This window comes from Pan paniscus, chromosome 11, assembly GCF_029289425.2.
Source record: "Pan paniscus chromosome 11, NHGRI_mPanPan1-v2.0_pri, whole genome shotgun sequence".
Taxonomy (NCBI): domain Eukaryota; kingdom Metazoa; phylum Chordata; class Mammalia; order Primates; family Hominidae; genus Pan; species Pan paniscus.
Genome location: NC_073260.2, coordinates 73,919,378 through 73,945,534, shown reverse-complemented (window position 1 = coordinate 73,945,534; position 26,157 = coordinate 73,919,378). Strand labels below are relative to the sequence as shown.

The 26,157-nt window shown below is 40.2% G+C and overlaps 1 protein-coding gene across 1 annotated transcript in view; it reads left to right on the top strand.

The window, feature by feature from the left end:
* The window catches only part of TRPM6 (transient receptor potential cation channel subfamily M member 6), a 166,895-nt gene that overhangs the window by 109,147 nt on the left and 31,591 nt on the right, over positions 1-26,157 (top strand). The window contains exons 24-28 of the mRNA XM_024930189.3: positions 4,128-4,321; positions 8,375-8,507; positions 17,115-18,250; positions 18,441-18,553; positions 24,782-24,902. Coding sequence (XP_024785957.2) covers positions 4,128-4,321; positions 8,375-8,507; positions 17,115-18,250; positions 18,441-18,553; positions 24,782-24,902 — 1,697 coding nt within the window. The remainder of the gene's footprint in view (positions 1-4,127; positions 4,322-8,374; positions 8,508-17,114; positions 18,251-18,440; positions 18,554-24,781; positions 24,903-26,157) is intronic.

Genomic DNA, 26,157 nt, shown 5'->3' with positions numbered 1-26,157 from the left:
CCACCATGCCTGGCCCCTGTCACTTTTTTTTTTTTTTTTGAGTCTCTCTCTGTTGTCCAGGCTGGACTGCAGTGGTGTTATCTCGGCTCACTGCAACCTTTGCCTCCGGTTTCAAGTGATTCTTCTGCCTCAGCCTCCCAAGTAGCTGGGACTACAGGTGCATGCCACCACACCCGGCTAATTTTTGTATTTTTAGTAGAGACAGAGTTTCACCATATTGGCCAGGCTGGTCTTGAACTCCTGACCTTGTGATCCTCCCACCTTGGCCTCCCAAAGTGCTGGGATTACAGGTGTGAGCCACTGCGCCCAGCCGTCACTTCTTAAATCATGCATCACACTAGTCTTCCCCTGACCCATTCCTCTCCAGCCACATTGGCCCCTCAGTTTTTCAGACCATACAGGTGCCTTTGCACTTGCTATTCCCTCTGCCTAGAATGCTCTTCCTGCAGCTACCAGTATGGGCCACTTCCTCACCTCTTCTCGTCTTGCTCAGAAGCAAGCAATTTACCTCAAACACTGAAAAGAGTGCCTGACACATATTTGTTTCCTAGACAAAAGAAACCAAGTGAAGTAATGGGAAGAAACTCATATTTTCTAGATGCCTCTTAACTGTCAGGCACTGTGCTAGGTATTTGATTCCTTGCTTATCTTACTGAAGAGGAAAATATAACAAGTAACAAAAGTAGGGAAGACAGGGGTTGAGAGTCAGCAAAGTAAATCAAAATTCTTTAAAAAAAACAAGTGACTGCTGTGTTGTTACCTAAACATGGGAAGACATACCTTCCTGCTTGTTATATGATAGTCATCATCTCTCTTAGCCCAACCATTTTAGGAACTTGGAATATTTGCTGGTGTTTAGTTATAATAGCTATTTTTATAGATCAGATAATAAAAGGGTCTGAGTTTTTTGTGGGGGCATGGGGAGAGATAGGGATTCACTCTGTCACTCAGGCTGGAGTGGTGCAGTGGTGTGATCTCAGTTCACTGCAACCTCCGCCTCCCTGGTTCAAGCAATCCTCCCACCTCAACCTCCCGAGTAGCTGGGACCACAGGTGCATGCCACTATGTCCAGCTAAATTTTGTATTTTTGGTAGAGACAGGGTTTCACCATGTTGCCCAGGCTGGTAGTCTGAGATTTTTGTTTATTAAAAATGTCCAGTGTCTCACTGCCCGTTTGCTCTCAGGGGAAAGGCTCACACCCCGCATCTTAGCCCCAGGAAGGTAAGTGGGGGCTGTTGATGGGATGGCGTGATGCTCCTGCTGTGGGTGTCACCAGGAGGCTCTTTGGACTCTTTGGGAAGGAGTGTTGCCTGGTGAGGTGGTGCACTCCCAGTCACTAGGGGTGTACACTCGAGGTTGGGTGAACACCTGCTGCTCATGGTACCCAGTGAGTCTTGCCCAAGCAGGCAGCTGGGCAGAGGCCCTTCTGGGTCTTGGAGTCCAAAGAACTGTAGAGCAGCCCAAGGGGTGTGGGTCAATTTTGAGTGGGAGCCAAGTCTGGGAGCCCGTGTGCATCATGTTTGGGTCTGGTTGGCTTGGCCACCACTGAAAGAAGCGATAAGTACGGGCTCCTGGTACCTGCAGATCTCCTGCAAATGGCCCAGAGAACAGCCTTGAAGCCACCTTTCCCCTCCAGGGGACTGACCCTGTCCCTAATGCTGCAGTGGCATCCAGGGATCAGTGGAACATTGCTTTGAGAACTCTCCTGCCTGTTACGGAGGCAGCACAAAGCTGGTGCCCCCTGAGCCAACATGGCACTGGGATGGCTTTTTAGGACAGAATTCTGTTGGTGACAGTCACATCTCAAACATAATAGCTGATTTTAAAAGCCAGCAGCAGCAAAGCCATATACCTGAGTATAGGTGGCAGTTGCAGAGAGCCATGGGCTGGAGAGGGTCAGATGGGGCCTCCCACAGGGGGATCCTGCGGGGGCTGCAGCTCAGAGTGACTCCCAGCTCTGTCACTAGCAGGGCGACCCCTTCCTTCTGGAGCCTTAGCTCTGAAAAGCCCCTGGTGGGGGTGCTCTTTCAGATGCCCCCTTTCCATTTCAAAGGCTCTGATTCTCGATCTTGAAGCCAAATGCAGCACCGACACTCGGCTTCAGTTTCCACTGGGACAGCTGGAGGTCTCCTTTCTAGCCCCAGCCCAGGCGGCCAAGCCCATCCTGGCATCAGAATATGCTGAGCGCATTTTGTAGGGTGGCACCTTTTTATCCAAGTTGCTAGCTACACATCAGTGTTTAAAGAGAAAAGAGTGACCTTTCATTTTTTTTCTTGAAACTTGAGGAAACAGGATACATAACTACTGATTTGTTTGTTCTTAAAGAAAACTAAATGCACGACTGCAGAGTGCTAGAGGTGTCTATTTTTCATACTGTGGGGGAAAGTATTTGTGCTGCTTTTTGGAGATATACTGGGATGTCTGGTTTCTGTCCCCGGGCCTGGCAGCTACATCTATTTTCTGTAGAAGGTGCCACAGTGAGACCTGGAGCCACCCCTTCCTGCCCTGGCACTGTTTAGAGCTGGGAGCCTATGGACTCTTGGCCTGTTTCTACCTTCTATTCAACCACTCTGATGTGGGGAGACAAAAAGAAATATAACTTTTTGATAGTGTGGTAGAAACATTGATTTGAACTATTTTAGTAGAAGGAGTAGCAAACAAGACTGTGGTAGTGTATACTTTGAACTAGATAAATAAAGGCCTCTTTGTGAGCCTCCTGGCCAACAACAACAACAAATGTCCAGTGTCAAAAAAGAAGTTGAGAAATCCTCTCACAGGACAAATTTCTCACGTTAGAGATGAACACACTGAAGACCATACAAAGTGACCAAACCCAGATCTGACTACTTGTCCAGGAGCCGGTTACAGACAATTCTTTATAAAATAATTGAAAAAAACAAAAACAAACCAACCAACCCCCAAAATTTAAATACACTGTTAAGTCGCCACCTGCTGGTGGAAGGCTGTTGTCACGTTGGAGTGAAACTGCTATTAATAGCATGTGCAACCCTAGAGTTTCCCACTCATTGACCAGGCCCCAAAAATGTGCATTTCTGACATGTTCTCAGGTGATGCTGCTGCTGCTGGTTCAGAAAACATGCTTGAGAACTCCTGATATAACCCAGTCATCAATGTTTCAATCACCTTCTTTATGGATTCTGAGAAACTTCTATTCTTACCCAAAGATGGCTTTCTCCAGGATAATCCTGGTTCCTTTTCTTTATCACTGTTCAAGTTTAGGGTTATCTGTGTTTTTATTTGCTAAATTTGGCTGCCTTCCTCCAGTTCTACTCTGCTATCTTTCTCTAAATAAACTAAAATTTTGACACTGCAAGAAGAAGAATTGTTTTAAAAAGAAACTAAATTTTGTTAGTCTATGCAAAATATTAAGATGGACATCTTATTTTGTTCCTCTTATATCATATTATATACTTAAAGTTAAGTAGTTAAGGATGGTATATTGTTTCAGAATAACTGTACCTCCAATCATTACCCCCATGGCAAGTTCTATAATATCAACATTCACCATCCTATCTCCATGTTACAACTACAAAGTGACCTACCAATAAGGAGTTACTTTTATTGTAAAGTTAATGTAAATAATTTGTCTGGATTTTAATAGAAGCTCTGCTTTTTAAGATGAATTGATTCTTCTTCCATTTCTTCACTAACACTGTTCTGTTTGCATATTTTAACTGGGATTTTTCTAGCAGTTCTCACATTTGACATTAGGTAGATGATACAGAGGAACATTAAAGCTGTTTCCCATAAACGATGAATTATGGACTGAAAAAGAGCTTCTTATGTGAGAAGAGATGGTGACTTGAGAATAGTGTTGAGTTCCAGAATGGATTTTCTGTTCATTACACTGAAAATGTTGGCATTTTCTTTTCTCTGATTGTAATGTCTGCCTTCTGCTTGTTATTCTGATTAGCATGTTTCACTGTAGAAGGTAGCTAATATATTTTGTTTGGTGGAAGAAGAATTGTAAACACGTGGATAGTATTTGTATTGGGTAACTGCCGGTAATGTCAGGTGAGCCAATCATAAATGTTGGAAAATATAGACTCTGTTACCTTTCAAGACTTCATATTAAAACATTGTCCCTCTCTTACTTCATCTTACAGCAACGTTTACTTAGATATGGAATCCATTTCAAATAATCTGTGGAAATACAACCGCTATCGCTACATCATGACCTACCACGAGAAGCCCTGGCTGCCCCCACCTCTCATCCTGCTGAGCCACGTGGGCCTTCTCCTCCGCCGCCTGTGCTGTCATCGAGCTCCTCACGACCAAGAAGAGGGTGACGTTGGATTAAGTAAGTTGTTCTATGTGAGGCAGGAGAAAGAGAGCAAAAAGTAGGATTCAAGGCAAAGATGCACTGGAGTATTATAAATTAAGTTCAGGGCACTGTGGGGCTCTGGGAGTTCCCTGACAATAGATTATCAGCTGATGCTCTGGGTCTAAGTAAATATATTGACCTCATTATAAGGTCGCAGTGCCTTTTGCCAAGATGAACGGATACTTAGAAAGGGATAGGTAGGAAGAGAATCTCTGCTTGATTGTGTAAAGGCTTTATGTCACATGGAAAACTTGTCTTTTCTCTGCTGACCGGAGAACTCATCAGAATAACTCCTAGAGTGTGGTCATGTGACGTGTACTGTTCTCCTTGTTGTGGAAGATGGAATTCAGACAGAATGGAGTTACAGAAGGCCTTGGGGTCTAAGAGAAAAGATAAGCAAAGCTGGGCTTTAACCAGAGTCACGATCCTCTGGTTCTCTAATCTACTGAGCATGGAGATGATTCTGAAATGGATGTTTCTTATTTTCAAGAACCTCAACTCAGAAACTGGGTGCGGTAGTGCATGCCTGTAGTCCTAGCTACTCAGGAGGTTGAGGCACAAGAATTGCTTGAGCTCAGAAGTTTAAAGCTGGGGTGCACCATGATCATGCCTGTGAATAGCCACTTCCGCCTGGGCAACACTGTGAGTCAGGATGCGGAAATAGGGGTTCTCACTTGTGTTTTTTCATAAGCTTATATATTTTGAGGTTTTCCTAATTCATCTTGTTTAGCCAGATCTTCACTGCATGATATGACTATCGTACTAATTGTTGTCAGAGAACATTGCGTTTGGTGGTTTTATTCTGTAGTTCCTGTCAAGCAGTTCCACAATTGGTACCAGGCCCATTTCTAGATAGTTCCCAGAAATACAGGAAGCAGGGGGCATAAATGCACAATCCTCTTCCCAATTCCTAAATCTAAAATACCTCTGAAAACTGAAAGCCTTTTTTCTTCACAAATTGGGGAAAGACTCATTTGGCCAAAAAAGGCTGATGAGAATTGATGTGAAGCCATTTATTCTCTTTATTTCTTGTAGTATGAATATTCATTGATGTTGGCTGCAGAAAATAGCAATATGTTTGATTTTAGGGATTGCTTTAATCTTAACTAGGGATTTCACTTCATTTATGACATACTCACTATATTAATTTTCTGAAACTAGAAAAAAACAGTTCTGAATTCTAAAATACTCTGGACTCCAGGAGTTTCAGCTAAGGGGACAGCGGGCTATTTATGTGTTTAGGTAGGTCCTTAGGGGGACAGGTCATCCCCTGCAGTATATTATGGGGTTGACAGGGTGATATGCTTTTGCTGGTGGTAGGTGACTCTGTGAAGTATTTTTTCTCCTCCTAAGTCACTTTGAAGATTTTTTTTTCTTTTTCATACCCTGCTCCCTGACCAAGAGATTCAGCCTTTGTACGAAAGCCAAAGCATACCTGAAGTTAACTTGAAGGCTTATAATTATACTGTAAATTTCAGGCTGCTAATAGAGAGACGTCCCAGGCTTTGGCTGCAGAACCATTGCAACCTAATAGCAGAATGTGAATCGCTTGATAAATCCTGGAATTGACTAGGACTTGCCCAGACTTCCTAGTACCACATGAAAGAACGTTTCCTGGGTTCACCTTGGTCTGTGCTTATAGGATGATTCATATAAAACTCAAGTAAAGTTTAAAATGAATTCACCCTGAGCTTTCTGGAACATTGTTGAATTTTCATAACATTGCTTCTGATCCTTTATATTGAGGATAAAGACATTTACACAAGGGGCAGCAGTGCCACCTTGCGGACAATTACAGGAAAGCACCACATACTGCAAGCTGCGCCTGTCATTGGAATTACTCTGGATTGTTTGCTCTCAGGGATCCACATAAGGTTCACATCATGACACCTGTAAAGTTTCTTGCTCATAGGAGATTCTTTAGTGAAAGAAGACATTAGAGTTGGGTAGGGGATGGGAGATACCGAATCTTTTCAGTGTCTGAGAATTTTTTTCCTGCCATTTAAATCAGAAAGCACTGTATACCTGAGTTGTGAATACATTTTACAGCTGAATAATACTTTTAGCCATGTTTTCAATTTAAAATTCAGATTTTTTGTCATTAATTTTAACAGAAAATAATGTAACAATTGCATTTTAAATAAATTCTGGAGAATCGTATTAGTTCTTTTTCTCCTAATGTAAGCAAAACCATTCAAGAAAGAGAACTTTCCAATTTAATCCTTTTAGCAGCATCACTTCATTTATATATTTTCTAAGTATTATAAACTTGCTTAAAAGATGGTATATTATTCTATTAGGCAACAGTGAAAGCCAAGGTAATAGACCAAATGTGAATGCTGGAGTTTGATGAAGAATTGTGTTAGCCTTATAATATCACTTAGTGATGTGTCTTTTTAATGAGTTATTTATAATTGTGTCAGAGAAGGTATACAGCTGTGACTGGCCATTGAATGGTAATAATAACATCTCATTCTTCAGTAGAAGGATTTAGTATGCACAAACTCTGCGTAACAAGGTAAAACTTTCTTATACTTACTGGATTAATTTCAATAGACTGCCTTCTTCTAATCTTGCATTTAACCTATTGGTTATTTACTGTCATTGTAATAGCTAAAAGAGTTGGAAGACAGGTTGATTAATGAGCACAAATATACACTTTGATAGAAGAAATAAGACCTAGTGTTCAATAGATCGGTAGGGTTTTTGTTGTTGTTGTTGTTGTTGTTGTTGTTTGAGATGGAGTCTCGCTCTGTTGCCCAGGCTGGAGTGCAGTGGAGCGATCTCGGCTCACTGTAGCCTCTGCCTCCTGGGTTCAAATGTTTCTCCCACCTCAGCCTCCTGAGTAGCTGGGATTACAGGCATGGACCACCACACCCAGCTAATTTTGTTTGTTTGTTTGTTTTAAGGAGCTGAGAGTTTAATAGGCAAATAAGAAGGAAGAAGCTCCCCGGTACAGAGATAGAGGGAGGGGGGCTCCAAAGCCGAGAGAGGAAACCCCCAATTTTTGTATTTTTACTAGAGGTGGGGTTTCACCATGTTGGCCAGGCTGGTCTTGAACTCCTGATCTCAAGTTATCCACCTGCCTCGGCCTCCCAAAGTGCTGGGATTACAGGTGTGAGCCACCATGCCCTGCCATCAGTAGGTTGACTACAGTTAAAATTAATTGATTATACATTTCAAAATAGCTAGAAGAGAATAATTCAAATGTGTCTATCTTAAAGGACAGGTAAATATTTAAGGTGATCTGCCTCAGCCTCCTGAGTAGCTGTGACTACAGGCTCGTGCCACCAATTACCCTGATGTGATTATATGAATGTATCAAATTATCACATGTATCTCAAAAATATGTACATCTAATATGAATCAATTAAAATTTAATTAATTTTAGAAAGTGTTGGCAGAGAGAAAAGAAGACAGATTCCCCATTTTCATATAAACGCAGTGAATTTTTGTTAAATGTGAAAGCATTCTAACCTGTGAAAATATTGAAGAGAAAGAATTCTATATATGAGTCATTTTCAAAGAATGAGTAGGAGAGACCCAGGCTGGTGTTTCCAGTTCTTTCTTTTCTTTTCCTTTTTTGAGACAGGGTCTCGCTTTTTAGCCCATGCTGGAGTGTAGTGGCGTGATCACAGCTCCTGCAGCCTTGACCTCCCAGGCTCAAGCCATCCTTCTGCCTCAGTTTCCTGCGTAGCTGGGACCACAGGCGCCTAGCTAATATAGAAATTTTTTTGTAGAGAGAGGGTCTGCCTGTGTTGCCCAGGCTGGTTTCTAATTCCTGAGCTCAAGCGATCCACCCCTGCTCAGCCTCCAAAAGTGTTGGGATTACAAGCGTGAGCCACTGCGCCCAGCTCCTAGTTGTTTACTGGTGCTGTTTCTGCATTAATATTAGAAATAGTTTGACAAGGTGACAAACTTTTATCACAACAGGCTATAGTTTCTCATTTTCAATACAAGTGGAAGAAAAGCCACTCATGCCCTGAGGTGAATAATGATTCTTTCTGTGTTTCATACTTATTTCTATAGAACTCTACCTCAGTAAGGAGGATCTGAAAAAACTTCATGATTTTGAGGAGCAGTGCGTGGAAAAATACTTCCATGAGAAGATGGAAGATGTGAATTGTAGTTGTGAGGAACGAATCCGAGTGACATCAGAAAGGTAAAAGATATAAATCTTTTCCATTCTGAAACCACTAACACAACGTGATTCTGCTAGAATATCTAAAGGTGTAGAAAGATCTACTTTCAAATCCCAGAGGTTTGAGTTCTTTATAATTTGAAACATTTAATAACATATAATATTCATGTAATCAAAGTATATTTATTAAGCATCTACTATATTCCAGGCACTCTTTTAGTTACTAGGAATAAGTGGTTAATAAGACATAAGAATCCTTGTCCTCATGGGACTTACATTCATGCGCGCGCGCGCGTGTGTGTGTGTGCGCATGTGTGTAGGTGGTGAGAGAAATGAAGTGGATGGAGAACAAAACCTAAGTAAGGAACCACAAAAATAGATTTGTAATTTATTATCAGGCAGTAAAAGAGCTATGAAGAAAAATAAAGTAGCTGGAGAGAACAGGAAATGATGGTGGCGTGAAATCTAGCGGAGCTGGGGGTTGAGTGGACTGTTTAGATGGTCTGGTCCTAGAAGTCGCTCTGAGGGCATTGAGTGGAGGCCTGAAGGAAGTGAGGCAGTGGGCGAGGCAGGGGCGTCTGGTGGAATAGCGCCCCTGGCGGAAGGAACAGCAAGCGCAGCCGCCTGAGGCCACATGGTGTGTCTGGCAGCAGCCAGAGGGGAGGAGGAGGTAGATGGAGGGTGCTGGTTGGATGGGGAGTGGGGTTCTCAGGGCGTCTGACCGGCGGTTGTTGTGCAGTGGAGTTGGCGGCTGCTTCACTGAAGTGGGTGAAGACAGAATAGGAGAAGCAGAGACTGCAATTACAGGTGGCTTTTGGGAGAAGTATTACGGTGCAGGGAAGCTTGGTATGGGGACACGGTAAGGTTTTTTTGTTGGATTTTGCTTAATGTGGCAATAAATAAAACAGCATGGTCCTGAAAATGATCCACCAGCAAGGGAGAAACTCAGGAGTGGAGGGAGGAGGCCATTTGCTGAAGAGAAGTCCCTAAGAAGCTGGGAAAATGGAGGGTCTGGCTTTTTCCCCGAAGCAGGGGAACGGGACAGGATATGGCCAGAGTAGACGGGAAGGCAGACAAGGTTGGTGGGGACCCAGGTCTTGAGGCAGAGTCGTCGGCTGGGTGTGCCTGTGTGTGGGATTTTGAGGGAGGCAGGCGGTATGGGGGACATTCAGAGGTTTGAGGAAAGAGGAGGAGACATATTGGAGAGACTGAACATATTAGGAAGCTATAATGTGATCTGAGTTACTGTGGATTTATTACTAATTGTGGGTGCATGGCATCGTGTGAAAATATGGAAGGCTATATGTGATGAAATGCATTTTTTTAAAACGTAGAATTGTTCTTGTAAATGGAAGCAAATTGACAGAAGTTAAATGTGTTCCTCTATTTTTGAACATACATGGAACTGACTATGATGTATTATATCTAATTATGCATGTTTTTTTCTGATGTCCAAATATCAGATAGAGAGATGTGAATCCTTAAATATGGCTTTACTTAAACTGAATCTCATGAAGAACTTTCTAAATGGTTCACTATAGGCATAAGTCATGTTTATATAAATCTGGACTTCTCTATTGGTACCATATTTATATAAATCTGTGTTTCTGTGCCTGATTGAATTTCAGATTAAATTTAATATGGAGAAAAAATTGAATATCAAAGATTGAGTCCACAAAAATTGATTTCACCTACATAATATCTTTAGTCCATAGTTATATGAATTTCTCTTTCCTTCTTCTACACGTTCTGCGCCCCTTTATAGCTATGCTCATTGAGTCCGACGGGCAAGCTTTGTTCTCCGTTTTGTATGAAGCATAGACTCGTATTAGGAGCTTACGGAGCTGGGATGAAGTCCTGCTTCAGGCACTTACTAGTTATATGGACACAGGCAAATTTACTGAACCTCCTTGGTTTCCTTCCTTCCTCCCTTCCTCCCTTCCTTCCTTCCTTCCTTCCTTCCTTCCTTCCTTCCTTCCTTCCTTCCTTCCTTCCTTTCTTTCTTTCAACGGAGTCTCACTCTGTCACCAGGCTGGAGTGCCACGGCTTGATCTCGGCTCACTGCAACTTCTGCCTCCCGGGTTCAAGCAATTCTCCTGCCTCAGCCTCCCGAGTAGCTGGGATTACAGGTGTGTGCCACCACACCCGGCTAATTTTTTGTATTTTTAGTAGAGACGGGGTTTCACCGTGTTAGCCAGGATGCTCTGGATCTCCTGACCTCATGATCCGCCCCCCTCGACCTCCCACAGTGCTGGTATTACAGGCGTGAGCCACCATGCCAGGCTGTTTTCTTATTTGTAAAATAGACATGGAGGCCGGGCAAGGTGGCTCACTCCTGTAATCCCAACACTTTTGGAGGCTGAGGCAAGTGGATCACTTGACATCAGAAGCTCAACACTAGCCTGGCTAACATGGCAAAACCCCGTCTCTACTAAAAATACAAAGAAAATTAGCTGGGAGTGGTGGCACATGCCTGTAGTCCCAGCTACTGGATGCTGAGGCAGAAGAATCACATGAACCCAGGAGGCAGAGGTTGCAGTGAGCTGAAATCGCACCACTGCACTCCAGCCTGGGCAAGAGAATGAGACTGCGTCTCAAGCAAACAAACAAACCCCAGAAATAGCCCTACTTCTTAGAGATGCTGTGAGGATTAAATGAGATAATATAGATGAACTGTGTGGCAGAGTGCTGACTCATAGTAAGAGTACAATGAAAGTTATCTATTATTAAGTAAAAATGGGCCCCTCAAAATTGTTAGTATAATTTCTTTTTAAATACAAATTCCCCTCCAACCCTTAAGGAAAGGGGGATGAACAGATGAGATGTGGACAGGATAGCCTCCCTGCCTCCCCAAGATTATGAACTGGGATAAGTTTATGGAGAGCCGTTTACTCTAAACTATAAACTAAGGAAGGATTTTAGGTGGACAAAGATATGGACAGATTTACCTTCAGTAATGGTGTGGATTTGAGGGGGTCAGAATAAGAACCAGGAAGACCATTTGAGAGAATAGTGCAGTGCACTGATGTGTCCACAGCCTCGCCAAGGTTGGTGGTGGTGGGATTGAAAGGAAGGGGTGAATATGACATTTAGAAAGAACAATTCATTAGGCATGTTAAGGATCAGATGTGGAGCTAAGGGAGAGCATAGAGTCCAGCATGACTTTCAGAAAAGAGTGGGGTAATCAGGTGAAAGGTGGCACCACCGAAATAAAGAAGGCACAGTAGGTGTGAGGAGAAAGCAATAAGTTTTAGATTTCTTGACCTTGAGATTCTTGTAGTATATTTAGCCAGAGATGTTCAGGAGGCTTTGGATGTGTGCATCTGAAGCCCCTGGGGAGCATTTGAACTGGTGGAGGAGCTCATCTGCTTATTGGGACAGTCAACTGTAGGAGTCATCTGCCTATTGTAGGAAACTAAAAGTATGACAGAGGAAGCGATTATGCCCAGGAAGCAAGAGTGAGGGAACCTAGTGAGCTGAGAGTTAAATCCTGGGAGGTGCCAGCACCTGTAATGGGCAAAGAGAAACTCATGGAGAAGACCATAAATAACCATTCAGAGGAGTATAAAGAGAACTAGAAGAAGGCAGTATCATAAACTAAGGGAACATAGAGTGAAAATTGAGAAGCAGACATTTATAAACAATTCAATGATAAAATCCTAAAAACATTAACCATCATAAAGCATTGTCTTTCTCTTGGATTCTTTTCTTGGGATTTGAGTAGAGGGTTAGAAATTAAATGGATATGTACCGTCTGAAAATTATGGGTACTTCCAAGAGATTTAGAATTTGGTTATGAAGCTCTAATTTATTATTATTATTATTTAGATAGAGTGATCAGAGCTCATGCACCCTTGAAATCCTGGGCTCAAGCGATCCTCTTGCCTCAGCCTTACAAGTAGCTAGGACTACAGGCACATGCTACCATGCTGAGCTAACTTTTAATTTTTCATTTTTATAGAGGCAGGGTCTTGCTAATGTTGCCCAGGCTGGTCTTGAACTCCTGGCCTCAAGCAACCCTTCTGCCTCAGTCTCCCAAAGTGCTGGGATTACAGGCGTGAGTTACCGCATCTGAGCCTGCAGCTCTAATTAAACTTCAAAATAGAATCTATTTTCCCTCTTGATGGAGCTATCTCAGTGGCACTGTTCTTATACTGTCATCTTTGTTGAGGTCATTTATGGGGACCTCATAAATGAGGTATGGGAAAGAGGGGAGAATATTTCCTGAGGTAACTGAGCAATAGTTTGAAGAGGGAAGGGAAAAAGATTCAGAGGATTTTGCATGTTAGCCTACTTCTGAAGAAGAGATTGCTATATCCTTCTCGAATCAAGTGAGTTGTGACAGTGGAAAAAGAGAACATAGCAAGGCTGTTTTAAATCTTACTTTCCCTATTTGGGACTCTAACTTCTTTTTTGATTCTAGTAGTGTAAGTCAGCTTTTCCCTTTCTCTGTTCTGTGGAGTAAGATGCTTTTAGGTGTTTTTCCACATTAAGCATGTTTGGTACATTATATTTCGGAAATGCTGTGGTTTTAAAAAATATTTAACATAATGTGCATTGTAATTCATCAGTACAGTTATAGCTTAAGCAGGTCCCACCACTATTTGACCATGAAACCTTACTGAGGAACATCTGTGACACCTCCCAGCATGAGAATTGTTGTTCATTTAGTACTTCATGGTACTCTAGGAACCCCCAAAAGAAATTGCCTAGATCCTAGGTGAGTTGCTGAGAGGTACCAGAAGGCAGTGGTCAATGCCACTGAATATGGAGTCGGCCTGTCTAGGTTTGATGCCTGACATTTTCATGGGCCATGTGACTCTGGCTATGTGACCTAACCTCTCTTTTTTTTTGAGACGGAGTTTCGCTCTTGTTGCCTAGGCTGGAGTGCAATGGCATGATCTCAGCTCACTGCAACCTCCGCTCCCTGGGTTCAGGTGATTCTCCTACCTCAGCCTCCCCAGTAGCTGGGATTACAGGTGTCTGCCACCACGCCCGGCTATTTTTTTTTTTAGTAGAGATGGAGTTTCACCATATCGGCCCTGCTGGTCTTGATCTCCTGACCTTAGATGATCCACCTGCCTCAGCCTCCCAAAGTGCTGGGATTACAGGAATGAGCCACTGTGCCCGGCTGACCCAGGCTCTTTTCTATGAAAGGATAATAGTAATGCCTACCTTATAGGGTTGTTACATGGATTAAATAAAACAGTACAGGTAGAACCTTTATAAAATGCTTGGCACATAGTGAGCACTCAGTGAATATGGTGATTTTCATGATGATTGTAATTATACTTGCCGTTATCTCATTTTAAGGCATCTTGCCTAAAGGCCCATAATAAAACCATTACCATTCTCATCTTTCTTCCATCCTCATACCTTGCATGGAGGAAACTAAAATTATAAATTTTATGTGTCAGAATGACTGAAAGGCTAAATTAATGTCGTTGGTGGTCCAGCAATATAATTAAAATATGTTTCATGGGACATCAAGTTTTAGAAAATAAGTCTATAAAAGCAAGGGACCTGATTTGAGGGTGACCAGGTTGTTTGTCTAACAGGTTTCTATTGTAGCATGTTACCTGTGGCTGTGAATAGTTGCTGGTTTCTATTGTATCCATTCGATGTGACTGCTGCTAATGGAACTTAATGAGTCTCCATTACTGGTGTTCAGACTGTACTGTTTTTGAATTAGATGAAACAGTTCACTGGTTGGAGAGGCTCTAATTAAGCATATTTGGAAGGGAGTATACATATATTTTGTGCTGTTTCCCACATCATCCTTGCCAGTTCTAATTTTGCAGATTCCAGAAGGTCAGGAAGCATTTGTTAAGCCTCTATTGAGTTATAGAAGTTGAATTCTATAGCAGAAGCAAGAAAGAGAGGGTTCTACTCACATAGAATATAATAAAAATGGAAGGTGCCACTCTTTTTATCTTTAATTTCTATTTACAAAGGTCCCAGAAAGAGGAAGTGGAAGATCTTTCTTTCAATCCCTGTGACTTGAGATGTGTTCTAAAGATGGGAAGTCTAACACTATTTTGGGAAGTGCTTGTTACAGCTGAGTGTTAAACTCTTCATGGCATAATCACGACTTCTCCCTGCCCCCAGATAAGAGCGGGAATCATGTTTCATTTCTGCAATGGTCATGTCAGCCATGACACAATTGGTTAGGTTCCTTCCCATGATGTTTCTTTATTTTAATCTTGTTTATTGAAGATTTTCATTATTGAGAAACTGAAACTATACCTCCTCTCCCCCAAATAATAGAACGAAACAAGGGAAGAAAAGAAAGAAAAAACAATGTGATATGCCAGAGTTCACTGTGAAAATTTTGGCTTTTTAAAATTTAGTCTTCCACATATTTCCAGTTAAAATGATACTATTTTGTATCCTGTTTTTTTTTTTTTTTTGCTCTTAACACATCAAAAATATTTTCTCCAATTAATTACATATACTTTGTAAATATATTTTAACTATTGTTTCTGAACTTAAAATTTTATACCAAATTTGAAAACATAATGCCGAACATAATAGACATCCCCAGCCCTGCCTCTACCACTAGAAATAGCCCAAGAAAATAATTATCAACAATGTATGATTTTTAATGGATGCATAATATTCTATCTCACAATATAACAAACATATCTGTCTGCTTTAGCATAGTAAGATTATGTTTCCTTTATAATATTGTGTCCCTATGTTCCATCCTTGCTACCACTGAGTTGTTTCACTTTTTCTTTTTTTAATTTGCTAGGTTAAAACAAATGCTGTTATGATATAGATGAACTCATTATTATCTTAATTTTCATCTCTGATTACCTAATGAGGTTGACTATTTTACTGGGTTTCCTTACCTTTTGTATTGTATCCTTTCATCTGTTCATGTCCTTGGGAGTCTTTGTAATTTTTTTTCCTCAATAAATTGTGAAAGTTTTTGCTTAATCAAGAGATATCAATGCCTCATCAAATTTATTAGAATACAGTTTTCCAATTTATTTTTGTTTTAAACCTTTGTATTCTATTTTTGCATACAAGTTTCTTTTTATGTAATCAACTCATACATGTTGTAATTTATTCCATCACTCATGAAGTTTAGATAGCTGCATTAGTTTCCCAGGGCTGCTGCAGCAAAATACCAAAAACTATGTGTCTTCTAACAGAACTTTATTGTCTCAGACTTCTGGAAGCTAGAAGTCCAAAATCAAGGTGTTGGCAGGGCCGTGCTTTCTCCGATGTTGCTATCCTTCCTTGCCTCTTCTAGCTTCTGGTGTTTGCTGGCAACCGTGGATGTTCCTTGGCTTGTAGATGCATCATTCTAGTCAATGGCCATTTTGTCCCTGTGTGTCTTCATATCGTCTTCCCTCTGTGTGTGTGTATCAGGATTTCACATTATAAGGACACCAGTCATATTGGATTAGGATTCAGCCTGATGATCACATTTTAACTTGATTACTCTATCAATATCTGATTTCCAAATCAGGTCACATTCTATGGTTCTGGGGTTAAGGCTTCAACATATCCTTTTAGGGGGATACAAAACCAACCTCATCCACATACAGAGATAATTACAAAGAAATGTACAGACAAATAGTAACCATCTCTCAATTAAATTAATTTTTACTTTTTTTTTTTTTTTTTGAGATGGAGTCTTACTCTGTCGCCCAGGCTGGAGTGCAGTGGCGTGATCTTGGCTCACTGCAACTTCCGCCTCAGTCTCCTGAGTAGCAGGGATTACAGGTGCCTGCCACCATGCCCAGCTAATTTTTGTATTTTTTAGTAGAGATGGGGTTTCACCATGTTGGCCAGGTTGGTCACAAACTCTTGACTTCAAGTGATCCACCTGCCTCCCACAGTGCTGGGATTACAGGCCTGAGCCGTTGCACTTGGACTAATTATTACATTTAATTCAATTTACTTGCAACTTACATTTACATTTGAAAGGTGAACATGTGTTGTGTTGCTTTTACATGAATCAATGACTGAACATCATAATCTTGGGTTAAAGTATTCAAAACAACTTTAAAAATTTGCATTAGGCTTTTTCTGAATATAAATCTTCTAAAATGGATTTTGTTTGAAACTTGGGAAGCCTGTTTGAACAGTAGAATTAGAGTTTTTTTTTTTAAATTTTAAAGATCTGTGTTTTTCTTCTTTTTCTTAATTACATATTTGATTATTGATTCTGTTTCTGTCATTCTTATTTCTTCCTCAGGATCTCCTACATGCATTAAAATTGTACGGTGCTTGCTGTTAGGAAGTATTCAAGTGTTTGTCATGTAAATGAATAAATATATTAATGAGTAAAAATGGGATGATTGATCACACAATTGAAGGAATCATTAGCTGGAACTGGAAATGTGGTTCTGAAATATTAAAAAGAAATAAGGGCTGGAAATGTAGATATGTAAGTTTTTCCTCTCCTGTGGGTAGTAGTGGGCATTATAGGAATGGATGAGATCACCTGAGTTGAGAGTTATGTATTGGGCAAAGAAGAAGGCAAAAGACAGACTTAACCTAGGGAAGCAGCTGAGGCTCAGGAGCCATTTAAGGATGGAAGTAAGGTAGGAAGAGAGCAAATTCCCACTGGCTTAATGTGCTTGTTGGTTTTCTCCCTTCCTTCACCACTAGGGTTACAGAGATGTACTTCCAGCTGAAAGAAATGAATGAAAAGGTGTCTTTTATAAAGGACTCCTTACTGTCTTTGGACAGCCAGGTGGGACACCTGCAGGATCTCTCTGCCCTGACTGTGGATACCCTAAAAGTCCTTTCTGCTGTTGACACTTTGCAAGAGGATGAGGCTCTCCTGGCCAAGAGAAAGCATTCTACTTGCAAAAAACTTCCCCACAGCTGGAGCAATGTCATCTGTGCAGAGGTTCTAGGCAGCATGGAGATCGCTGGAGAGAAGAAATACCAGTATTATAGCATGCCCTCTTCTTTGCTGAGGAGCCTGGCTGGAGGCCGGCATCCCCCAAGAGTGCAGAGGGGGGCGCTTCTTGAGATTACAAACAGTAAAAGAGAGGCTACAAATGTAAGAAATGACCAGGAAAGGCAAGAAACACAAAGTAGTATAGTGGTTTCTGGGGTGTCTCCTAACAGGCAAGCACACTCAAAGTATGGCCAGTTTCTTCTGGTCCCCTCTAATCTAAAGCGAGTTCCTTTTTCAGCAGAAACTGTCTTGCCTCTGTCCAGACCCTCTGTGCCAGATGTGCTGGCAACTGAACAGGACATCCAGACTGAGGTTCTTGTTCATCTGACTGGGCAGACCCCAATTGTCTCTGACTGGGCATCAGTGGATGAACCCAAGGAAAAGCACGAGCCTATTGCTCACTTACTGGATGGACAAGACAAGGCGGAGCAAGTGCTACCCACTTTGAGTTGCACACCTGAACCCATGACAATGAGCTCCCCTCTTTCCCAAGCCAAGATCATGCAAACTGGAGGTGGATATGTAAACTGGGCATTTTCAGAAGGTGATGAAACTGGTGTGTTTAGCATCAAGAAAAAGTGGCAAACCTGCTTGCCCTCCACTTGTGACAGTGATTCCTCTCGGAGTGAACAGCACCAGAAGCAGGCCCAGGACAGCTCCCTATCTGATAACTCAACAAGATCGGCCCAGAGTAGTGAATGCTCAGAGGTGGGACCATGGCTTCAGCCAAACACATCCTTTTGGATCAATCCTCTCCGCAGATACAGGCCCTTCGCTAGGAGTCATAGTTTTAGATTCCATAAGGAGGAGAAATTGATGAAGATCTGTAAGATTAAAAGTAAGGAATAAACATTTAAAATATCAGCATTAAGTCCTTTGCATTGCTACTGGTTTTGTTTTGTTTTGTTTTTTAAATCTGTGACTCTTAACCACATTGTCATTCTCCCCATTCTCTCAGCTTTTTCTGTAAAACAAAATGTTCCCCACTTACTGTTGTCAACTTTCTCATGTAGACCATTTCCTTGCAGATCTTTCAGGCTCTTCAGAAATAGGGCAGGGAGCATGGGTCAAAGCAAAAATGCTAACCAAAGACAGGAGACTGTCAAAGAAAAAGAAGAATACTCAAGGACTCCAGGTGCCAGTAAGTGTACTGTTATTCTGTCTTTTAGGTTTTGAGCAGTCAAGGTAGTGGCCTATCTTAGTTTGATTTATCTTTACTGTAAAGTGCCATCTACACAAAATAACATTGTGTTGAAAGGATTGAAGATATAATTTGTTCCTCTTTTTAAGAGATGAGGTCTTGCTATGTTGTCCAGGCTGACCTTGAACCTCTGGGCACATGTAGTCCTACCACCTCAGCCTCCCAAGTAGCTGGGACTACAGGCATACACAACCACACCCAGATATAAATTTAAGAGTCATTAGAGTGGATATACTGCAATTTACTTATCTGCTAACATGTTGAAGGACATTTGGGTTGTTTTCAATTTTTGGCTATTCCAAAAAAGCTGTTATGAACATTTGTGTACAAGTCTTTTTGTGGACATATGTTTTAATTTCTCCTTGGTAAATACTTAGGAACGGAATGTCAGAGTCATATGGTAAGTGTTTTTTAATTTTTGAAGAAACTTCCAAACTGCTTTCCAAGGTAATCGTAACATTTTACATGCCCACCAGTAATTTATGAGCATTTCAGCTGTTCTACATCCTCACTGTCTTAGTTTGTTTTGTGTTGCTATAATAGAAATCTAAGACTGGGTGATTAATAAAGAAAAGAAGTTTATTTCTTACAGTTCTGGAGGCTGGGAAGTCCAGGGTGGAGGGAACATATCTGGTAGGGACTTCTTGCTGGTAGACACTCTCTGCAAAATCTTAGGTGGCACAGGGCATCACATGGCAAGGGAGGCTCCTGAGAGAGCCAAACAGGCTTTCATAACAGATCCACTCTCATGATAAATAACCTATCCCCTCCATAATCCATTAGTCCATTAACTCATGAACGAATTAATCTATTCATGAGCCAGAGCCCTCATGATCCACTCACCTCTTAAAGGCTCCATCTCTTAATATGATTACACTGGGAATTAAGTTTTAACATGAGTTTTGGAAGGAACAAACATTCAAATCATAGCACTCGCCAATTCAGTATACTCAAATCTTTTAAATTTTAGCCATATTAGTGAATGTGTAGTGGTATCTCATGGTACAATTTCATTTGTATTTCCATAGTGACTAATGCTACTAGGCATCTTTTCATATGTTTATTTGCCCTCTGTACAGTCATGCATTGCTTAATGATGGGGATACTTTCTGAGAAATGTGTCATTAGGTGATTCCATCATGGCACAAACATCATGGAATGTACTTACACAAACCTAGATGGTCTAACCTACCACATGCCTAGTCTGTATGATGTAGCCTGTTGCTCCTAGGCTATAAACTTGTACAGCATGTTACTGTACTGAACACTTTAGGTAATTGTAACACAATGGTATTTGTGTATCTAAGCATATCTAAACATAGAAAGGGTCAGTAAAAGTACAGTATAAAAGATAAAAATTGGTACACCTATATAGGGCACTTACTTGCAGGACTTGGAAGTTGTTCTAGGAGTGTCAGTGAGTGAGCGGTGAGTGAATGCAAAGGCCTAGGACATTACTGTATACTACTGTAGACTTTATAAACACTGTACATTTAGGCTACACTAAATTTATAAAAAACAAAATGTGCTACGATGTTATCACAGCTGTAATGTCACTAGGTGACAGGCATTTTTCAGTTGCATTATAATCTTATGGGACCACCGTTGTATTAGTGGTCTGTCATTGACTGAAATATTGTTATGTGGGGCATGACGGTATTTTTGGTGACATGTTTGTTCAGATCTTTGCCCATTTAAAAAATTGGGTTGTTGTCTTATTATAAAGTTGTGAGCATTTAAAAATATATGTTCGATATAAATCCTTTTTCGAGTAGATATTTTTGCAAATATTTTGTCTCAGTGGTTTGCCTTTTAATTTTCATAAACGTCCTTTGAAACCATAATTTTTTTGATTAAGTGTTTGATTCTTTTCTTTTATAGTCTATGATTTTTTGTATCACATTTAAAATATTTTTGCCAAGATCACTAAGACTTATTCTCATGTTTTCTTCTAGGAATTTTATAGTTTTAGTTCTTGCTTGTAGGTCTATAATCCATTTTGAGGTAATTTTTGTATATGAAGATAGCTAAGAATTGAGTTTCTTCTGCCCTTCTCTTTCTTTCTTGAATATGAATATCAAAATTTTCTACCATTTTTTGGTTAAAAGATATCTTTTTCAATTCTGTTCTTGACCATATTAACAATAATAGAAGATGTCTTTTTTCTGTTGTTGCCTTGACATCTTTGTCAAAAATTAATTGACCATATAGGTCACAATATGTATGGATCAATTTCTATCTCTATGCCAATATTATGTTATCTTGAATACCACTTTATAATAAATTTTTAGTCATATATTAAAGGTCAATTTTCTTTCTTTTTCAAAAAGTGTGGCTATTTTGTGTTCTTTGCATTTCCATATAAATTTAGAATCAGCTTGTCAATTTTTATAGAGAAGTGGACTGGGATTATGAATAGAATTGCCATAGATCTATATGTCGATGTGGGAAAAGTTGACATCTTAACAATAATGAGTCTTCTGATTCACGAACATGATGTATTTCTCCATTTAGGTCTTCTTTGACTTCTTGAAGTAATGTTTTATAGCTTTTAGAGTACTGATCTTGCACATATTTTGTTAAATGCATCCCTATTTCATATTTTTGAATTTTATTATAACTGCCATTAGTTAACAATTTTAATATCCGATTATTTGTTTATGGTATATAGAAATTTTTTAATACTGGTCCTATATTTTGCAACCTTGCTAAACTTCTTTACTTGAGTAGATATTGTGTAGCTTTTTAAGAATTTTCTGTATACATGACCATGTCATCTACAAACATAGATAGTTTTACTTCTTCCTTTCAATCTGGACATGTTGTATTTCCTTTTCTTGCCTGATTACACTCAACAGAACCTCTGGTATAATATTGACTAGAAGTGATAAAAGCAGATATCTTTTCCTGTGTCTGTTCTTAGGGGAAAAGCATTTAATCCTTTACCATTAAGAATGAGGTTAGCTATAGGTTTTTCTATAGATGCCCCTTATCAGGGTGAAAACTTTCCTTCTGTTTTTAGTTTTCAGAGAATTTTTATCATTCATGGATATTAGCCTTTGTCAAATGCTTTTTCTGTATCTACTTAGGTGATCAGTATTTCTCCTTTTGATTTTGTTATTTTACAGTGAATTTCATTCATTAATTTTATAATGTTAGAATTCTTAGAATATTAAATTACCTTACTGGGATAAACCCCACTTGGTCATGATGTATTTTTTCCATATTGTATTCATTTTGCTAAACTTTTCATTAGTTTTTTTGCATCAGAATTATTGAGGGATAGTTGTCTTTAGTTCACTTTTATTGTAATATCTTTGTCTGGTTTTGGTATCAGGATGATGCTTGGTTTATTTAGTGAGTTGGGAAGTATTCCCTCCTCTTCAGTTTTCTGGGTGAATTTGTAAGGAATTGATATTATTTCAGTCTGAAGTATTCGGTAGAATTAACCAATGAAACCATCTTTGTGGGAAAGCTTTTAACTACAAATTCAATTTCTGTAATAGATATAGAGCTATTTAGGTTATGTAATTCTTCTTGAATGAGGTTTTTTTGTGTATGTCAAAGAATTTATTCATTTTGTTTAAGTTGTTTAATTTATTGGCATAATGTTCATAATCTTCTCTTATTATTCATTTATTGTCTTTGAGATCTGTGGTTAGTGACATCACTTCTTTTGTTCCTAACATTTTATTTTATTTATTCATTTATTTATTTTTGAGATGGAGTATTGCTCTGTCGCCTAGGCTGGAGTGCAGTGGCTTGATCTTGGATCACTGCAACCTCTGCCTCCCAGGTTCAAGCGATTCTCCCACCTCAGCCTCCCAAGTAGCTGGGATTACAGGTGCCCACCACCATGCCTGGCTAACTTTTGTATTTTTAATAGAGATGGAGTTTGACCATGTTGACCAGGCTGATCTCGAACTCCTGACCTCAGGTGACCCACTCGCCTCGGTTTCCCGAGTGCTGGGATTACAGGGGTGAGCCACCATGCCCGGCTGGCCTGTTCCTAACATTTTAAATTTGGGTTTTCCCCTTCCCTCCTCTCCTTTTTTTTTTTTTTTTTTTTTTGACAGGGTCTGTCTCTGTCGCCCAGGCTGGAGTGCAGTGGTGCAATCTCAGCTCACTGCAAACTCTACTTCCCAGGGTCAAGTGATTCTCCTGCCTCAGCCTCCTGAGTAGCTAGGATTACAGGCCTGTGCCACCCCGCCCAGCTGATTTTTGTATTTTTAGTAGAGACAGGTTTTCGACATGTTGGCCAGGCTGGCCTCAATTGATCCGCCTGCCTCAGCCTCCCAAAGTGCTGGGATTACAGGCATGAGCCACCATGCCCAGCCTCTGATTTCTGTTTCATTCATGCTTGCTCCTATCTTTATTATTTCTTTTGTTCTATTTACTTTGGGTTTAACTCTGGTCTTCTCTTTCTAGGTTTTTTTTTGTTAGTTAGTTTGTTTTTTTAGACAAAGTCTTTCTCTGTCGTGTAGGCTGGAGTGCAGTGGCACCATGTTGGCTCATGCATCCTCCGCCTCCCGGGTTCAAGTGATTCTCCTGCCTCAGCCTCCCAAGTAGCTGGGACTATAGGCATACACTACCACACCCAGCTAACTTTTGTATTTTCAGTTTTGGCCAGGCTAGTCTTGAACTCCTGACCTCAGGTGATCTGCCCACCTCACCTCCCAAAGTACTGAGATTACAGGTGTGAACCACCACGCCCAGCCTCTAGTTTGTTAAGGTAGAAACTTTGGTCATTGATTTCAGACTTCCTTCTTAATTTTTTTTTTTTTCTTTTGAGACAGGGTTTCACTCTGTCACCCAGGCTGGAGTGCAGTTGTCATCTCAGCTTATTGCAACCTCTGTCTCCCAGTCTCAAGTGATCCTCCCACCTCAGCCCCTTGAGTACCTGGGACCACAGGTGTGCCACCACACCTGGCTAATTTTTTTTTTTTTTTTTTTTTTTTTTGTAGAGACGGGGTTTCTTCATGTTGTCCAGGCTGGTTCTTAAACTCCTAAGCTCAAGCTATTCACCTGCCTCAGCCTCCCAAAAGTGCTGGAATTACAAGTGTGAACCACTGTGCCTGGCCTTCTTTTCTAATGTAGTCATTTAGTGCTATCAAATTCCCTCTAACCACTGTTTTAGCTCTTTCCTACAAATTTTGATGTGTTGTTTTTATTTTCATTCAGTGAGTCTTTTTATATTTCGTTTGGAAGTTTTAGATCTCAAGTAGCAATTCTGTAAGAATTCACCTTTCATGATCTTAATGCTCTGCCTTATTTAAAAAATGTTTACACTTATTTTTCCAAATAATAATCTGGATGCATTAAAAAAATACCTCAGCCTTTTTTAGAATGAGAAGCAGAAGCAAAGAAATTAGTATTGAGACAATTATGTAAAAGAACCTTTTAGGGGAGAGATAAGAAAGGCTGTTCTTTCAGGAAAAATGCCATGAGTTTCTGGAATCCCAAGAAATATGCACTTAAGTAGATTTATTTTTGGAATAGTTCAAATGTCCAGAGTTCAACTAGAAATTGCAACTGAGTTCAATAATTCAAGCTTGCATTTATTTATTTATTGCTTTTGAGTTACCAATTTACCGCATTTGTTCTGCAGCTCGGAAGTATATAGGACAGTCATATTATTGGCTATCTATTATTTTAGTAATGAAGGAAAAGGGGCTCAGAGACATTAAGTGATTTTCCCAAATTCACATGGCTTCTAAATGACAGGGCTAGAATTCCAACACAAATTCTTTGGATTCTAATATTTCCTCAAAATATGATCTCCTATTAGCAGCATGAGCATCACCTGGGAACTTAATAGAGATTCAAATTCTTCCTCCTTCCAGACCTGCTGCATTAGAGATTCCAGAGGTGGGACCCAGTGACCTGTGGCTTAAACCAGCCCCCAAGCCCTTGGTGATTCTGATGTGCACTCAAGATTAAGAACCAAGGTGTGGAGCAGGGGTTCTCAGTCATGACTGCAAAGAGAAATCACATGGATGCTTGTGTCCTGCCAGCCTAAGTGATGGGATTTGTCAGCACTTCCCAGGCAATTGTCATATGCAGCCAGTGTTAACAGACACTGCCCTTCACCATGGTGCTTCTGTTAGTGTGACTTACAGTGCTTTTGAATTAATGTCACTGTGTTCCAACAAGTGTCTTTCTCTCCAGATCATAACAGTCAATGCCTGCTCTCAGAGTGACCAGTTGAATCCAGAGCCAGGAGAAAACAGCATCTCTGAAGAGGAGTACAGCAAGAACTGGTTCACAGTGTCCAAATTTAGTCACACAGGTATGTAACATCTACAATTTTGGATCCCAAAAACCCTGGTGGGGTTTTCTCAGGGTACAGTCTTTAGACCATTGGCGGTTCCTCCTGTTCTTTCACATGGAGATGAGGGAAAGAGAAGATGGCTACACTCTGTAAGGAAAATAGCATTTTTCTGTTTTTCATTTTTATGAAAGGGACAAAATTTTGTTTGTCTAAAGGACTCCAGAAAAGAAAAATTAAGATTTAGATAGTCTCTTGTATTCAAAGCTGTTGAACCTGACTCAGAGTGTTTTATCGAGACAGCATTCATTTAGTCTGATTTATGGATAGGGGATTGTCTAATTTTATAAATTCTTAAAGTACACATGACACTGATATGGACTGCTACACAGAATTCAGTGGGTTAAGTTATATTTGGTTATTTACTACTGTCTACATTTAGTGTTTATTCTGTGGGCAATTATCTCTTAATAAGCTTAATAATGGTGTTTGTAGAGGAGAGAAGATGGATCAACCAGCTAGGAATGAATACTATGAGCTAGGCCTGGACGGTGAAATAGGTCTGGACAGGTAAGATGAGGGCAGATTGTGAACAGAAAAGATAGCAATGATAGGAACTTTGGGCTTCTTGCATTAGATAAGAGACATTTACCAATTTTTAAACAGAAAGGACTAAGTGATTAAGTAGTCATAAGGTTTTAAAAATATTTAAAATACTAAGTTTAAGGTACAAGTAGACATTGTATTGAAATTTAGGCTGTCAGACTTTTCTAAAAATCAGCTTGTTCGTATGGTAAATGGTTCTCAACCAAGGGGTGATTTTACACGTTCCCTTCACTTTCCCTATGGGACACTTGGGAATATCTGGAGATATTTTTGTTGTCATAACTAAAGTGGGGGGAATGCTCTTGCCACCTAGTGAGTAGAGGCCAGGGATGCTGTTAAACATCTTACAATGAACGGGATAGATAGGTCCTCATGACAATTATCCAGCCCAAAATGTCATTGCTAAGGTGGAGAAACCCTGATTTTGTGTTTAAAAATACTCAGTTGTCTGTTAAATCACTGAGAATCAAGTGGTCTCTAAGCTGAAAGAGACATTTAGAGATTAAATTAGTCAGCACCCCCTCAATTTATAAATATAGCGTGAGAGCTTAATTTACCTTGACTTTAATCATACCATTTACTAGAGACCATAAATTTGGATAAATTAAATCCCACACCTAAAGACATGACTCCAGGACCAATTATAAATAGATTGATTTTATTTATAAAT